Source organism: Mastigoproctus giganteus, chromosome 12, assembly GCF_048544385.1.
Source record: "Mastigoproctus giganteus isolate SK-2022 chromosome 12, ASM4854438v1, whole genome shotgun sequence".
Taxonomy (NCBI): domain Eukaryota; kingdom Metazoa; phylum Arthropoda; class Arachnida; order Uropygi; family Thelyphonidae; genus Mastigoproctus; species Mastigoproctus giganteus.
This window is the reverse complement of record NC_143586.1, coordinates 29,326,345-29,344,872: the sequence shown is the minus strand read 5'-3', so window position 1 is coordinate 29,344,872 and position 18,528 is coordinate 29,326,345. Positions and strand designations below refer to the sequence as shown.

Here is an 18,528-nt window from a genome sequence, read left to right as displayed (position 1 = left end):
GGGTGCCTTTTTTATGTTTATCTTCAACAATTTCTCCTCCACTTTCCTCTCAGTTATTACAAAATCATCTAGCTCACTGCCAGAGTTCACCTCTGGCATTCCCCTTTCTGAATAACTCCTCATGTGTGAATGTAGATGTAAAATACTCATTTAGTTTGTTAGCCACCTGAGCTGGATCATCAATATAATGGCATACAGGCAATAATTAAAAAAAAAAAAAAAGTGTATCCCCAATCTACCGAAAAAAAAAAAAAAAAAAACCCAGCGCGAATTAAGGATGATTGCTAAAGAGCTTGATGTGGAAACTATAAAGATCGGTCGTGTGTTCGGGCCACACGACCGATATTTAAGGAATCATCCCGCTTTGTGCAAACATTTTGAACCAGAAGTTAAATATTCCGGATTATTAAATCGACTTTTAAATTTGGAATTTCTTAACCATTTAGCACTAATGTCGACATCCTGCAGGGGCTCTCTTACCTTTCAGAAGTTTTACAGAATGACAATGGTAAAAGCATATAAATTAATTATTCGAACTATCAATGCTATTGCTAATTTAAAAAATTATGAAGCTAAATTTGAGAGCATGTTGAAATGGAAAGAATTTGAAACAATCAAAATCGAAAATTTTGTGATACGGGAAATATTTCGTGTTATTTTTTATTCGCAATATTAAAATTTTATCATGAAAAAAGTATCAATTATATTTCTCTAGTTGTTAAAAAAAAGACCAATAAATAAAAAAAACGGATGTTTCGCGTTTCTATTAGGTATTTTGATTTGTATATATCGATTACGAAAAAAAAAGAGCTTTTTTATTGTAAATATTTTATTGATTATTCACAGATTTTCATAATTTATGGAAGACAAGATAGAATGGATTTATGATAACTAAAGTAAGAGATGTATACTTGAGAGTGCAACGTATCTAAATATCTCTGTAAATTAGCACCGATTGATGTACCGACCTTGTAGTTGAAGCAACATATGCAACCTAACAATGGAATGTAACGAAAATGCGAGACGAAAAAAGAAATTGTTGACAAATAATTGTATTGTTTGCAGTTATACTTACGGCAGTAGTAACTTCAGGAAGAATGATTGTGACGTCATACTATTCAAAAATTCTAAAAAGTTAGAACTCCAGACACTGTCATTTCCAGTTATCATCGTAAGGCGAGGCATGACAACCGGTTTTTAAGTGTTTTTTTTTTTTTTTTTTTTATATAGACCTAGGAACGTTTTACACATTCACTTATACGCATGGTTAAGGGAGTAATAAACCGCATCTGTCCAACCCCCTAAATCCGCCCCTGACGCGAGATATCATACCGGTCACGAAAAATGCGTCACGCGCTCTAGTCACACTACTAATAGTGTGAGCGTGGGAAGCACCTCTAGCGGAAGCCGCGGATGATGTCACTTCCGTGACAGATCAGATTTACTCGGTAGAAAGTCGGAAAAACTGCGAGCCCATTGTCAAAATATTCACAGTTCACCACTGTCTCTGATGCTAAAAACTAAAGGGCTCTTTGGCTTTCTTGTGATTCGTTTGTATTATGATGGTTTTCAATATCACTTAATTCGGCTGTTAGCGTGCATTTACAATATTTACAAAAACATTTTAAATAATCATCGAGCCAGTTCTTATATTTAGCGTCTTTGAGTTGAATTTTTTTGGTGCAAATCACTACACTTGAAAATTAAGAATCACAGAATAGTACACGATGCTTGATAAGAGCTGCAGAGCTTTCTTTGCCAATAAAGCAAAATTAAAATATCTGATTGGCTGAATTTTTTTGTTTCGTTCCCTACTCTTGTTTCCTTTTCAAGTAACTTTGCAACAAATTTTCCCACTACAAGTGAAAACAGAAGAGATACAGTACGTATAAAACAGTTATAAAATGTATTAAAAGTGACAAAGTCCAGTCTTGTTGGCTGTATAGAAAAAAAAGCAATAGACAAGGAAAAAATGTTCAGCCCTCATAAGTGACCTCAAAACCATAAATTTAATGAAACTGCATGCTTTGGAGTGACATGTTGGACAGACAAGTTGTGTGATCCCTGCTGATTTTGGAGTGACTGAAGTAGACATCTCCAATACATAAGGGCAGTTCTAAGCGTGAAGTGGGAAATTACCGGCTGGTTAGTCTAACTTCAGTAGTAGGGAAAATCATGGAGATTATGATCAAGGGTAGGGGGAATTCAGGATCACTTAGCTAGAAATGCAATTCTGAAGGATACCCAGCATGATATTGTAAAGGGAAATTGTGTTTAACTAATCTGGTTAGCTATTTTGACAGGGTCACTCAAGAGCTGGACCTAGGAAATACTTTTGAAGTTGTTTATTTAGATTTCAGCAAGGCATTTGACACAGTCCCACATGAGCGGTTACTTTATAAGCTGGAACAGGTTGGAATCACAGGGAAAGTCCTAACATGGATAGCTGGATGGCTTCAGGGCAGGAGGCAGAGGGTTGTGATAAATGGTTATTCCTTAGATTGGGTTGATATAAGAAGTGGGGTTCACCAAGGATCAGTATTAGGACCAATGCTGTTTTTGATTTTCATAAATGACATCGATGAAGGGATAGAGGGCGTGACATCTAAATTTGCAGATGATATAAAGATTGGTAGAGTAGTTAATGATTTCCGCCAAGCAGAGCTTCTTCAGAATGACCTAGATAGACCAGTGATGGTCAGAAAAATGGCAGCTATGCTTTAATCCTGCAAAGTATAAGGTATTGCACCTGGCGAACAGTAACCCCAAAATAACTTATACATTTGGCAGAGTTGAACTAAAGTTGGTAGTGGAGGAAAGGGACTTGGATATTACGATATGGTCAGATACGAAGTTCTCCGAGCATTGTAGACTGGTTGCAAGGAGGGTCTGTGCGGGTAGGACAGTGGTACTGGGTTCGAATCCTGTAGATGACGCGAGGAACTTTAGTGGGCTTTTTTCACTCTTTGGCTGAGTTAGTCAGTCTCAGGCATAGATAGCAAGGTTCCCCCCCCATGGGTTTTTTCGTCCAGCAAACAGGCAAATCGACCAGAGAACACATGTGATTTACAGACAAAATAAATATGGGTAGATGTAATCATTTACAGGGGACCCGTATGTTATAATTTTAGTTGCAAGGTGGTCTCTGTGGCTGAGTTAGTCGGTCTCAGGTGTAGATAGCAAGGTTTTCCTCCCCAGAAACTGGGGATTTTCATCCAGCAAAACAGACAAATCGACCATAGAATACACACAATTTAGAGACATAAGACACACAGCACGGCAGATGTGTTTAATTATTCGGGTGGCCTAAAAATAATAGTTTGGTTTTTTTTTTTGGTTGCAAGGAAGGCCCATGGTGTCCTATCCACGATTTATCGAACAATCGCTAGTTGTAGATATAAGGACATCATAATCTCATTATATAAGGCTATTGTGAGATCACACTTGGAATACTGTATTCAAGTATGGAGACCGCACCTAAAGAAAGACATTATGCTTCTTGAAAGGGTCCAAAGATGGGTGAGATCAGCAAAAGGGCATCCATATGAGGAAAGACTTTGAATATATGGATTGCAGAGTTGGAAATTAGGCACCTTAGAGTAGAGGTGTATTGCTATAAAAAAAAATAGTACTGGAACGTTTGTTCTCCAAAAGACTATATGATAACACCAGATCGACTGTACAGTAACTGAATCAGACTTCAGACTCACGGTTCATAGAACAACCAGTTCTAGCTTTCAGCTCATGGCGAATCAAAATGCAGCGTTCACACACATCACAGTATATCTCATTCATTGGATCTCTTTATCTAACACATTGTACTTTAGTAAGAAACGTTCAAGTTTCATTGCAAAATTTATATTTTTGTTTTTAAATAAATTTTTAAAGAAATCTATTAATATATATTTTTAGTAGCAATGGGTAAAATAGATATTATTTCTCCCTCCCCTTTGATTATGCCATTGTTTCATATTAGGTATGTACATTTATGATTTTCTATTATGACATTTAGAAAAAAGTACCGAAACGTCGTTCCGGCCTGAAAAATAGCCATAAAAACCACTGCCTTAGAGGAGACTTGATTGAGGTGTTTAAGGCTCTGAGAGGCATACGCAAAATGAATAAGGATGAAATTTTCATGGTTATAAATGATTCTAGAACTAGGGGCCATAATTTCAAGTTATGGTGGGAGTTGTTTAGACTGGATTGCAGGAAGTTTTATTTTAGCTAGCGAGTTATAATGTTGTCCATTTCCTTTTCTCCTATTAATTATTATTATTTTTTTTAAATTTCTTCTTCTTATTATTATTTTTTAATTTTCTTCTTTACTATTATTTTTTTATTTTCTTCTTTACTATTATTTTTTTATTTTCTTCTTTCTGCCTTTCAAATTTCATGGGCCTCTTTCAAGCTCAGGCCCAAATGCAGCTGCATTGGAATAGTTATGCCACTGGACAAAATCATTGGATTTTCTGAAAAACAGAAAATCCAATGATTTCGGTTAGTTCTTTCGGTTAGTTCTTCGTACACTGAAAAGCCACTGGACAAAATCATTGGATTTTCTGAAAAACAGAAAATCCAATGATTTCCGTTCGGTCTTTCGGTTAGTTCTTCGTACACTGAAAATCCCGAAAATCCCTTGAGAGAATAAAGAAGCGAAACACCTCCTGTTCTTTTTTTTTTTTATTTCAAATTTTTGGTTAAGAGAGGGCATATTCCCCCTCTCCCCCACTTAATATGCCCCTGGTGCCATATGTAATGTCTGTAAATTACATATGTTCTAAGGTTGACTTGCCGATTGCTGAACAATCAACCCGAGTTTCTGAACCAAGGATAACATGGTGTTTTTTTCTGGGAAAAAAACACCATGTTATCCTCACCTAAGACAGACTAACTGAGCCACATTGTGAAAAATAGCCATAAAAATTCCTCACGTCATTGACGAGATCGGAACTCAGGTTTTTAACACCCAATGTGGAAAGAATGGCGATTATACCAACTGTGGTACTCACGAGGTGTAAAATTAAGCCACCCGTAAACTTCGCTGCTTTATCTTTTATAGGCACATTCCCATATATGCATAAAGTGCCTCTTGTCTTCACTATATCCATCCATTTATCTGTCTGTCCGACCTCATATAACAACTCAACTCCCAATGGATGGATGGATTTTCATGAAATTTTATATTTAGTACTTTTAGAAATATTTGCTATGCCATTCCTAATCATTGAAATGGAGAAAATATGCTAATTATTTTTGTTATTATTATTTTTTCATACATAATATCCATATACAGAATCTGAAAGCACAGGATATTGTGTGCTAACTGGGGGAAGGAATGAGTAATATGGCTGATCCACTGAAACAAAATGTTCTGGTTCTCAAACAAAAATTGTTCTGGACTTTTTTTTTTTGTTATCAGCCTCACACCAGGTGGTAAAAAGTGCAGATTTGAATCCCGTTAATGATGAGTTACTATTATGGTTTTTTTTTTTTTTTCACTTCGTGACTGAGTTAGTCGGTCTCAGGAGAGGATGGGCAGGTTTTCTGTCATGGAATTTCGAATTTTTTGTGCAGCCAAAACATGCAAACTGGCTGAGAACACATGCAATTTATGGATGGATTCTCAGGTAATCCTAATATGACAGTTTTTTTATTATATTAATCACGGTAGAAATGTAAAATACACCCTGCCTTTCAATTTGTGTTAAAATACAGAAAAAAAGTGAAGTACAAAGAGTTGCCTGAATGTTATATTAAAATAAAGTTGATGTAATGTTGTGAAGTAAACAATTACTTTTATATATTATAAAATTAACTGGTAACTAACTAGCAAAATAATTAAAATTAATTGAAATTAAAGTTAATTAAAATTTTAAATTGCATTTTTATTTTTAATTTTTTAAATAAAATTTTTAAAATTAAATTTATTAAAATTTTAAAATTTTAAAACAAAATTTTAAAAATAACTAAAAATCAGTTTGCGGAACTCCAGTATAGGGCACACTGATGAAAGTGAGGAAAGACAGAAGTGATTGGGTTTTAATTTGGGAGGCATTTTCTTTCTTATTGTTTTGTGTCTTCGAGGAAGGGGGGGTGCTTAGCTTAGGAAGGGCGTTTATCCTCCATCCCGCTGTTTTCGAATCGAAAAATGAGTTCATGATCTAAAAACAGCAGCAAGTGGGGAGAAAACACCCTAGGCATATCAACCTAGGAGGGCAGTGGTGGAGTCACAACTTGTCAATCACTGCTTTCCCACTGTTTTGCTAGCCACCCTGTTGGATGGGGTACCCTAATCTGAAGTTTTACCAATTAATTAAATTAAAAAGTAATTAACTGGCAAAATTCATTATTTAATTTTCACTTTTGTTAATCATAGGAAACAAACACTAAATTTAAAAAATGGAACGTGCCTGAAAATGTAATGCACCACAAACATTAGCTAACTTGTTAAAATGTGTATATGTTTTCTAATAGAAAAGATAGTATAATTGATAGGTATTTAATTTTCATGAATGCCCTTTCATCATCAAGGAATATTTTTTATAGATCTGGGATACAGCAGGCCAAGAGAGGTTCAGGAGTGTGACGCATGCATACTATAGAGATGCTCATGGTAAGTAAACTTTAATTAACTTGGTACACTCATTAGACAAGCACATATTCCTATCGTTTCCTGATTACATCATATTGCACATTAATAGAGTAAACAAAATCATAGCATGTGGCATACAGTTAAGTAAGAGTAAAAATGGTCTTTCATATTGTATCATATTAAAGTAGTATTAAGCTTACGTTAGTGGTGGAATGTAGTCTTTTTTAGATGTTTTAGCAAAGTTCAAAGATCAGGTGGGGATGAAATTTCAACAACGGTTAAGTAATTTAAATCACAAGGAATGCTCTACATCAGTGCTACTTAAATTGTGGTTCACGAACGTAATGGTCCCTGACGATTCATCCATTACTGGTCCATGAGATTTGTATTTTACAAAAGTACGACTCTGCGGTGGATTGGAAATAAAAGAAACGGTCCTTTACTACAGATAATTTGAGAAGCACTGCTGTACACGAAACACAAGCACATGTGTAACTTAGTGTGCTAACTTGGCTTGGAACAATATTCACCCCTGCTCAGTTGAAATTTGCCTGATCAATGGTATGACCATGTCCAATTCACCCTAATAATGGCAATTAACAATTTTTAATTCAAAATTTTTACGTAATTATATTTATAAAATAATACAAAAATCTTTAAATTTTATTGATAAACATATCAAAATTATTAATGGTTAATCAAACAATTGAAACAGAATAATTTTTAACACTGTATCACTTTGTCATTATCCATTTTAAAAGTATTCAATTTAGTAATACAGTAACTTAAACTAGAAATTTTTACTATTTTTGTTTCTAAAAGCAGCTGCCAAAAAGTACTAATATGAATTTGCCTGTTTGTCTTCCAGCACTTCTATTATTGTACGATGTTACAAACAAAACAAGTTTTGACAATACAAGGGCAAGTATATGAAATTTCTCTTCTACAATATTTTAAATTTTGTATGCATTTTCAAATTTTTCAAAGTTTAGTGGTTTCAGAATGGATAGTGCAATCAGAGGATTTTACATCCACTGACTTCACTCACATTTGCCAAATAATTTAATTGGTAAATTGAGAGATATTTTATACTTAAACTGTTTGTAGAGTATTTCACTTTCAACCAAGCTAATTTATGTTTGTAAAATTCGACAACAATTACTTTACCACCTGCACTGTATTTTGGCACATCTTACTGCAGAAATAATTCACACATTATTTAATGAGCATGTCTGAAAAGTAGCGCTTACTTTTTTTTTTCTTCAGACAAAATTTATTTTAAATATTGGTAAATGCCAAATTAACACTCTGCTGTTAATGTGGCATCTGACAGATGCCACTCTTTAAAATTTTTATGTCATACTTTTAAATTTGGAATGAAATGAAATCATCCCACATACTTTTTCTCACCAGTATTCTCCAAAGATTGTACAGTATTTTCTGTTTTTATTTTGATATACAAGGTGTGGGAAAATTTTTTTTCAGACTGGTACTGTTGCAGTCATGTTCAATGAGTTTGAAAATAAACAGAAGTGATATGTTGTAATTCAAACTTCGTCCAACACATGATAATACAGAGATTATCCAGTAGGCCGATATGTTGCAAGTAACGACCACTATTAATGAAACTGATTGTTGCAAGTAACAACCAGTTTCATTAGTAGTGTTAACATTCCATGTCAAGATTTTGCAATGGAGCAACAAACGAATATCAAATTTTGTTTAAACTGGAATAATCTGCAACAGAAACATACTAAATATTAAAAACTGTTTATGGGCAATTGTGCAGTCAGATATGAAGTTTTCTGAGCAGTGCAGACAGGCTGCCACAGAAACTCATGGGGTCTTGTCAATGATATACAGGAATTTTGCTAGGAGGGGGGATAAGGTGATTATCCCCTTTATAAGGCAATGGTCAGGCCACACCTTGAGTACTGCATACAGGTCTGGAGGTCTCATTTTAGGAAGGATGTAGAGTTGCTGGAACGAACGCAGAGAAGGTCAATGAGATTGGTGAGGGAAACAAAGGATTGTTCGTAACAACAAAGACTTATGTTCTGCAGATTGCAGCATCCAAAGGCTAGGCACCTGTGAGGTGATCTGATTGAGGTGTATAAAGCCTTGAACGGTTTGAGCAAGCTGAATGCTGACGGAATTCTTCATCTTGCTCAGATTATGCACTGGAGGGGACATAAATTCAAATTGAGGAAAGACAGTAGTAGAATAGATCTGAGGAAAATTTCATTTAGCCAGCAGGTAGTTGATTACTGGAACAAACTTACATCTGCTGTTGTTGAAGTTGATAGCTTAAATAAATTTAAGGAAGAACTGGACGTACTTTTGGAGCAAGTGGATGGGTGAAATGGAAAGGTTTTTTTTGGCTAATGCTGTATCAGCTTGCTTTCTTGCATCATATGCCCCTCTAACTAAATATGAAGTCATGTCAGTGTGTGTTTGAATGACATAAGTAGTTCAAAGATAGACGTAAAGATGTTTGCGACATCCCAAGAAGTGGGTGTCTGTAAACCTCTCGAAATGAGGACAGAGTTGCAAAAGGTTGGAAAATAGCAGCAGGAGATAGTCATTTGACCCCGAGAATGATGGTTAATGAGTGGGATTTAAGTATTTAAAGTATTTGTGTATTGTACAGCAGTCTCCAGGGTTTCCCCTATAAGCCACTGATGCATCTGACAAGACATAGTGCCAATGCCAGCAAGTGTGTGTGTGTGTAGGTATGTACAGTGTATGTGTGGGTTGTGTTGAATGTTGAGTGCCAGCACCTGGCATTTCGCAGCCAGGGGGCAGAGGACACCTGGTTCCTCGCACCCTGACTCCCATCCCAAGCCATGTGGAGGCAGCCAGGATCAACCACCAAAAAGTAGACTCTTACTGGAGCTATCAGGCAAGCCTGGGAGCCCCTGATGAGTGGGATATGAGTATGGAGACAATTCATCAAATTCTTCATGAAGATTTAGGGAAAAGGAAGTCTGTGCAAAGTTTGCGCCACACAGCCTTGCAGATGAGCAGAAGCAACAAAGCGTGTCATCATGCAAAGACTTCATCTAGACTTGTCAAGACAATCCTAATTTCCTCAATAGTATTGTCACTGGAGATGAGTGTTGGGTGTTTCAGTACAACCCAGAGACAAAGTATCAGAGCTTGCAGCGAGTGGACTTTAAAATCATTATCAAGGCCCAAAAAGTTTTGTTTACAGAAGTCCAGGATCAAGACAATGCTGATCATGTTTTTGGAAAAATGGTGTGATTCACAAGGAAGTTGTACCTAAAGGGAAGAGAGTCAGTGCTGCGTTTACATACAGGTGCTGCTAAAACTATTGAAATGCATTTCCCGGGTGAGGTTGCAATTTCGAGAGAAAAGAAGCTGGTTCTTGTTGCATGAACCCCTGCCCATTGTGCACTTGTTGTGAAGACATTTCTAATGAAACATGGCATTGTACAGATCAACCATCCACTCTACTTTCCCGATTTAGCATCAGTGGACTTCTTCCTCTTTCCCAAGGTGAAAACGGTCCCGAAAGGAAAGAAATTTCAGGATATTGAAGACATAAAAATGTAATCACAGAACTGAATGTTATCTCTTTGGATGTAGTAGTAGTAGTAGTAGTAGTAGTAGTAGTGGCACTTGATGCAAGAAAGCAGTGTAGGAGCTTATGCAGCATCAGCCAAAAAAAAAAAAAAAAAATCACACCATACCCTCCAATTGCCTGTCCAGTTCCTCCTTAAATTTATTTAACCTATCAACTTCCACAACGACAGATGGAAGTTTGTTCCAGCAATTAACAACCCGCTGACTAAAGGCAAATTTCCGCACATCTATTCTACATCTATCCTTTCTTAATTTGAACTTATGTCCCCGTAGGTTCGTATTCTGAACAAGTGGGAGGATCCCATCAGAATTCAGTGTGCTCAACCCATTCAAGGCCTTATAGACCTCAATCAGATCACCGCGCAGGTGCCTAGTCTCCAGCCACTGCAATTTGCAGAACTTAAGCCTCTCTTGGTAAGAGGATCCCTTCATTCCCCTCACCAATCGTGTTGCTCTTCTCTGTACACGCTCAAGCAAATCTACATCCTTCCTAAAATGAGGCCTCCAGACCTGTACGCAGTACTCAAGGCGTGGCCTGACCATTGCCTTATACAGAGGGACAATCACCTCCTTTTCCCTGCTAGCAAAATTCCTATATATCATTGACAAAACCCCATGACCTGCCCTAGCAGCCTGTCTACATTGCTCAGAAAACTTCATATCTGACTGCACAATTACTCCTAGGTCTTTTTCATTTTCTACCACCTTAAGTGTAGTACCACACAGTTGGTACGTTTCTCTGGGGTTACTTCTACCCATATGCAGTACTTTGCATTTGTCAAGGTTAAACTTCAGTTGCCACTTCTTAGCCCATCTGCCCAAATTATCTAGATCCTGTTGCAGTAGCACACTGCCATTACTGTCATTAACAACCCTGCCAACCTTCGTGTCATCTGCAAACTTCGACATTAAGCCTGATATACCTTCATCAATATCATTGATAAATATACAAAACAACAGTGGCCCCAACACCGAACCCTGTGGGACTCCACTAATAACATTAGTCCACGAAGAGCAGCACCCATTAATTACCACCCTCTGTCTTCTCCCACTTAACCATCCTTTTATCCATTGCAGCAACTTACCCTTAATACCATTCTGCTCCAATTTGTACAGTAGTCTTCCATGCGCAACAGTGTCAAAAGCTTTCCTGAAATCCAAGTATATGATATCAAAATTATTTTTTGCATCCAGTTCCTTTGTGACCACATCATAATAACCAATCAAATTTGTCAGACAAGACTTTCCCTTAACAAACCCATGCTGTGTCTGAATTATTGCTGCAGTCTTGTCTAGATGATCCTGCAATGCATCTTTAACCAGTGACTCCATTATTTTACCCGGAACAGAAGTTAAACTAACTGGTCTGTAATTATTCGTGTCACCCTTCGAACCTCCTTTGTGAATTGGGGATACATTTGCACATCTCCAGTCCGTGGGAACCTCTCCTGAGTCCAAGGATGCTCTCATAATTATGGCTAAGGGTTTGCTTAGTTGCTTTGCCGCCTCCTTTAATATAACTGGATAGATCCCATCCACCCCAGGTGCCTTTCTTATGTTTAACTTCAACAATTTCTCCTCCACTTTGCTCTCAGTTATTATAAAATCATTAAGCACACTGCTACAATTTGATAACCTTCTTCCATTTTCAAACTGTAATGATTCCTCACGTGTGAATGTAGATGCAAAATACTCATTCAGTTTGTTTGCTATCTGAGCAGGATCATCAACAGTCGAACCATCGATGTCAAGTGGACCAATCATATTCAGCCCCTTCCTTTTAGAGTTTATATAAGTAAAGAAATCCTTGCTGTTTTTCTTAGCATCTTTTGCCAAAAATTTCTCGTAATCCGCCTTTGCCTGCCGAACCTCCTTTGTGACCTGATTACAGACTAGCTTATATCTGCTACAGGCTTCTGCGTCGCCTGATAATTTATATGCATCCCATGCATTTTTCTTCTCTGTCACGAGTCTCATTAGTTCATTTGATAACCATTTAGGCCTAAACCTTGAACAATATTTCTTCATCGGTATGAAAAGTCTAGTAGCTTCCACGATTAATTCCTTGAATGCTTCCCACTTAGAATTTATTGTTTGGAACATCGTCAGTCGATCCCACTGTACAGAATTTAAAAACTGTCTGAGACCACTGTACTCCCCTTTACGGAAGCAAAAACCCTTTCCTTTACCCCTGACGGTAGTTACCTCTTTGAGTAAATCCCACTTCAGCACACTGTGATCACTGCCACCTAGTGGTTCCTTTATCTGCAAATTCTTAATACACGAATGATCACTGCTGATAACCAGATCAAGAGTATTACTTTCTCTGGTTGCCTCTCGAACATGCTGCTGCAGAAAACAATCATCCAATAAATCCACAAAAGTCTGACTAGTGTGTGAGTGACCAACCCACAAGTTCCAGTCAATATCTGGGAAGTTAAAATCCCCCATTATAAGACATTCTGATTTACTGGCCCACTCTATTTCTCTGTACAATTGTTCATTGTACTCATTCGAGTCATTAGGCCTATAACACACTCCTACTCTTATTTTTGCTTTTGCAGTGCTTATGTCACACCAAACTGACTCAACAGTGCACTGTCCATCTATATCAACTGGATGCACTTCTCTTGATTTTATGTTTTTCTTAATTAACAGCATAACACCTCCTCCCTTTCTGTCCTGTCTATCCTTTCTGTACACATTGTACTCCCCAAATTCCAGTTCTGCATTCCTTATATCTTTGTGACACCACGTCTCTGCTATCCCAACAATATCCGCCTTTGATGTCTTGACCAACACTTCAAATTCATCAAATTTATTTACTATACTTCTAGCATTGGTATACATGCAAGCATACATGCTCCTATGCCTATTCCTCGTTACCCTAACACATCCCATATACCCAACTATTCCAGGATGACTGCCATCCGTCCCTGAAACCCCCAACACCCCTCGCTCCAGGTCGCTTCTTATTCTAATAGAAGTTGTGCAAGAATCACCTTCACCTCTGCCTGCGGTTACTGTTAAACTATTAGTCTTTGTATCCCCCCAAACTAGCAGTTTTCCGACCCACCTAACACTGCCTCGATAGCATCAGCAAATATTCTTGCACCCTTTCTATTTAAGTGTATCCCATCCCTGTAGAAGCAATCTCTCCTGTTAACAAGTACAGTCCAGGCTGAAAAAAATTCTACCCCTTGAGCCTTGCACAATCTTTCCAGGGCCGAATTGATCGACAAGGCTCTCATCATATACTCCCTCCTATCGTGTCTGGGCAGAATTGCAGACACTTTTAAATTCAACCCTAATTCTCGGCTTTTTTTCAACAGTGACCTGTACTTGTTGAGTAATTCTGCCGGTCTCCTACTCTTAATATCATTAGTGCCAACGTGTACAACTATATCACCTTTTGTGCCCTTGAAAGATGATATCCGCTCTACAACGTCATCAACCTTTGCCCCTGGCAGACATACCCTGGTCCTGTTCCACCTATCCATTTTACATAGCATGTTCCCCGTTTCCCTGACAATAGAGTCACCAACAACTAATAGTTCCTGTGGGACCAGCGCATTCTGCCTTGGGGGTTGCCGCTGTGTTGCGTGATGACCAAGTGCACGCTCTGGCGTTGATGTGGGCAGCTGAGAGCTTGATGGGCCCCTCAATTTATTTCCTTCGAGGGCATCCACCCTGTCCTTCAAACTCTCATATAGGCCCATAACAACGCTGAGTTGTCGCCTGATTTCCTTACACTCCTTACATCGCGCACACACAAAGACATCCCCCATGGCAATATCATGTTCCGTTCCAGAGAGTTCGGCAAACATTTCACAAGTTGTACATTTTTTTAGGCTGTGACGCGTTGGAGAATCGCCCCCCTCAGTTCTCCCCCGAGTCACAACACTCCTGCCACTTTGTGCCCGTTGCTTTGCTGCTCTAGTTCGGGGCATGGTAGTTTAAATTAATAAAATCAATAAATTAAATGTCAGTAGTATTTGAATAGAAACTATGAAATAGAAACAGTGAAGCGTATTACTATATAATTATGCGTTAGAGCTACCTAGCTACCTCAATTAAAAACTTTGAATTCCCTACAAAAACTTTGAATTCCCTATATACAAAAACAATGGCTACAAAAATCGAACAAAAATAACGGTTTTACCTATCGTAAGTAAAATCCACAAAAACTCTTTATCTAAATTAAAATAAAAAATAACCAGCGTAACTATAACTATATGACTACGTATTAAGTACAATATAAAACAACAATCATGTAAATAAAAGGCAAACACTTATCGTTTTTGCGGAGCCTGTAACTGTCAGCTGTAACTTTTAAATAGAGTCAGCGCCCTCTCTCTAATGAAACATGGCATTGTACAGATCAACCATCCACTCTACTTCCCGATTTAGCATCAGTGGACTTCTTCCTCTTTCCCAAGGTGAAAACGGTCCCGAAAGGAAAGAAATTTCAGGATATTGAAGACATAAAAATGTAATCACAGAACTGAATGTTATCTCTTTGGATGTTGTCGCCAACTCTTTTCAGAAACTTTTGGAACAGTGTAATAAGTGCATTCAGGCAGTGATTACTTTGAATAAAAATAAAACCATTTTTGAGCTCCTTCACTTTGTGTTCTTTTTATTGCACTAGTCCAGGAACTTTATTGCTACACTCTCAAAAAATTGATTTGTTTTTTGTTTGGCATTTAACAGACACTACGCAAGTAATAATATCATTTTTGCTTGTGCTCAAATCTCATTGTCATGCAGTGTCTGAGAGATGTCAGATCTTTTTGTATAGCAAAGTCAGTGGCAATAATGCCCTCATAATTGTAGCCCACGATGACCATTTGTTTCGCTTTTGATTTATGCTGACAATATTTAGAGAGGCAGGGCAAGGATGGATGCTTTCACTGAACTGATTGTGATTTCAGTTCAGGTTAAAGTCACATGTCCATATGTCATCAATGGCAAAACTCTTCATCTTTCTTGTCAGTAACATGCAAGTAACTGCATTGCAATTTCTTTAAGTTCCGCTCATTGTTCATCTAACAACAAATGTGGGGCCCATTGGACAAACGTTTCATTTTTGTAACACCTCAGTTAAAATTTGGTGAAAAGACAACTTCAGTATTCTAGATTTTTGGCTGTTTCTTCAAGGATTATATGTCCGCCTTCCTCCAAAATGGTGACGAAAATGACTGCTAATGTATTGTCTGTAGATATCCGTGGTCTACTTGAGTGTTGCTTTTCTTCAACACTTATCTGACTTTAATGAAGCCTTTAAGACTAACATGAAATTGTGCTGTGATCTACTATTGACCCATCAAATGCTTCCTACAACAATTCTTAAATTTGTGCTTGCATTTTACCACATAAAGTTTTAATACTGAAAAAAGAATTTTGATCTGAAACTGTGATCTGACCTGAAGCAATATTATCATCCATTTTTAAAAGCTTGTATACAAACATTGAATACAGGAACTCTGTTTCAAGCACAACTAATAAATGTCAGTTGTGTGCATATGCCAGGTTCTTTGAGCACAAGTGGCACACCCAGGGTACTGAGCTGGATATCATCATTCTTCTCTTCCTTGGTGATTCCCTTCTACTTCTCTCTCTCTCTCTCAGAAATTTTTTTTTGGCTGGTGCAGTTCCTTGCACCATATGGCTAATAATAATAATAATAATGAAGTGCAAAGACCTTAGCAGATTTACTGGTTTTATACACACTCTTTCCACCTGAATGGCTTTGTGCTATCATGAGCCAAGGGTAAGTATTCCTGCTGTTAGAAATCCTATCATGTCTCTGAAAAGCCACTTTTTCAATTTGCCAACAACCTTGCATATATATATAATGTGAGTCATTAAGAATATGCATAACTTGAGAATGAATATGATTTCTGAAGTAATTATGAGGGAATAAAAAATGTTACATCAACACAGGTCTGATTAGCATTAGCATTAGTAGAGGCATATGATGCAAGAAAGCAAGCTTATGCAGCATCAGCCAAAAAAAAAAAAAAAACCGCTCCCACTTCACCCCTCCGTCCGTTCCAAATACCTGTCTAGCTTAACTCAGGCTATCAACTTCCATAACAAAAGATGGACGTCTGTTCTACCAATCAGCTACCCACTGGGTAAAGGCAAACTTCCGCACATCTATCCTACAACTGTCTTTCCTCAATTTGAATTTATTCCCTCTCAGGTGATTATTCTGAGCAAGAGGAAGAAACCCATCAGCATTTCAGCATGCTGAAACCATTCAAGGCTTTATACACCTCAATCAGATAACCTTGCAGGTGCCTAGTCATCAGACACTGTAATCTGCAAAACTTAAGCCTTTCTTCATAAGAGTAACCCTTCGTTCCATTCACTAATCTTGTTGCCCTTCTCTGTACTCGTTCCAACAGCTCTACATCCTTCTTAAAATGAGGACTCCAGACTTGTATACAGTACTCGAGGTGTGGCCTGACCATTGCCTTATACAAGGGGATAATCACCTCCTCATCCCTGCTAGAAAAATTCCTGTATATCATTGACAAGACACCATGAGCTAATCTTGCAGACCATCTGCACTGCTCAGAAAACTTCATATCTGCCTGCACAATTATCCCAAGGTCCTTTTCATTCTCTACCACTGTCAGTGTAGTACCACAGAGTTGATACGTTACTCTGGGGTTACTGCTTCCCATATGTAGTACTTTACATTTGTCAATGTTAAACTTCATTTGCCACCTCTCAGCCCATCTGCTCAACTTTTCTAGATCCCGTTTCAGCAGCGTACTGTCATTAGTGTGATTAACAACTCTGCCAACCTTCGTATTGTCTGCAAACTTGCACATTAAGCCTCATATACCATCATCAATATCATTTATAAATACAGAAAACAATAATGGACCCAACACCGAACCCTGATGGACTCCACTAATAACATTAGTCCACGAAGAGCAGTGTCCATTGATTACCACTTTCTGTCTTCTCCCACTCAACCATCCTTTTATCCATAGCAGAAATTTGCCTCCAATGCCACACTGCTCCAATTTGTGCAGTAGTCTTCCAGGTGAAACAGTATCAAAAGCCTTTCTAAGATCCAAATATATAATATCAAAGTTATTCCCTGCATCCAGTTCCTTTGTGACCACATCACAGTGTCCAATCAAACTGGTCAGACAAGACTTTCCCTTAACAAAACCATGCTGTGTCCGACCTATAACTGAAGTCTTGTCTAGATGATCCTGTAGTGCTTCTTTAACCAGTGTCTCCATTAATTTTTCTGGAACAGAAGTTAAACCAGTGGTTTTCAACTGGGGTGCTGCAACAACATTCCAGGGGTGCCACGTAATTTGGGTTTAAGTTACATAAACTTATTATTATTTTTTAATTTATATGTTTATTTCATTATAAAAATGTGTACAGTATCTTTTTAATTTTGTGGTGATCTATAATTGATATTTACTTAGTACCTCTATATAAAGAATAAAAGTATATACTGTATATATATATAATTTGTATTATGAAATGTAATTTTTATAATTATATTATTGTAATAAATATCATCTAACATATATATTTTTTAATATTATACAGGGTGATTCACTACCAATGCGACAAACTTGCAGGAGGTGTAGGGGGCACAAAGACGAATCGGAATCACATAGTATTGCAGGGTCCGAAATGCCTTCTTCATGCGGTAGAGGACGTTGAACGGGAGGTTCCGTGAACAGCGATCCCGCTGGAAGTCAGCATTTGCAAACCAGTTCCCGAGGCAGTAGGATGGACGAGTATTCAAACGTTGAACTGGCCGACATGCACCTCACGTATGGAGCTGCGGACTGTAACGGGCGCGCTGCTCTGCGCTTGTACCAGGAACATTTCCCACACAGGCGTGCTCCTCGTCATACGATTTTCGCACGTGTGCACAGGTTACACGAGACTGGTTGTTTCACGAGAGGTACCATGAATCGAGAGCGAACGATGAGGATGCCAAACAATGAGGAGAATGTCCTACGTCTTGCAGAAGGCAATCCGAATATGAGTACTCGAGCAATAGGCCAACGATTGGGTATTTCCCAATCCACTGTATGGAAGATACTGTCAACAAACCAAATGAGTTCATACCATCTGCAACGCGTCCAATCATTGGAGCCTGCGGATTATCCACTCCAGAGGACTTTTGCTACTTGGTTTCTTCAACAGAAACGGTTCGCAAATGCTGACTTCCAGTGGGATCGCTGTTCGCACGACCTCCCGTTCAACGTCCTCTACCACATGACAAAGGCATTTCGGATCCTGCAATGCTATGTGATTCCAATTCGTCTTTGTGC

The 18,528-nt window shown here is 38.0% G+C and overlaps 1 protein-coding gene across 1 annotated transcript in view; it reads left to right on the top strand.

Moving 5' to 3' along the window:
• The window catches only part of LOC150076832 (ras-related protein Rab-37-like), a 68,485-nt gene that overhangs the window by 37,863 nt on the left and 12,094 nt on the right, over positions 1-18,528 (top strand). The window contains exons 4-5 of the mRNA XM_090386777.1: positions 6,550-6,616; positions 7,464-7,516. Of these exons, the coding sequence (XP_090242903.1) occupies positions 6,550-6,616; positions 7,464-7,516 (120 nt within the window). The remainder of the gene's footprint in view (positions 1-6,549; positions 6,617-7,463; positions 7,517-18,528) is intronic.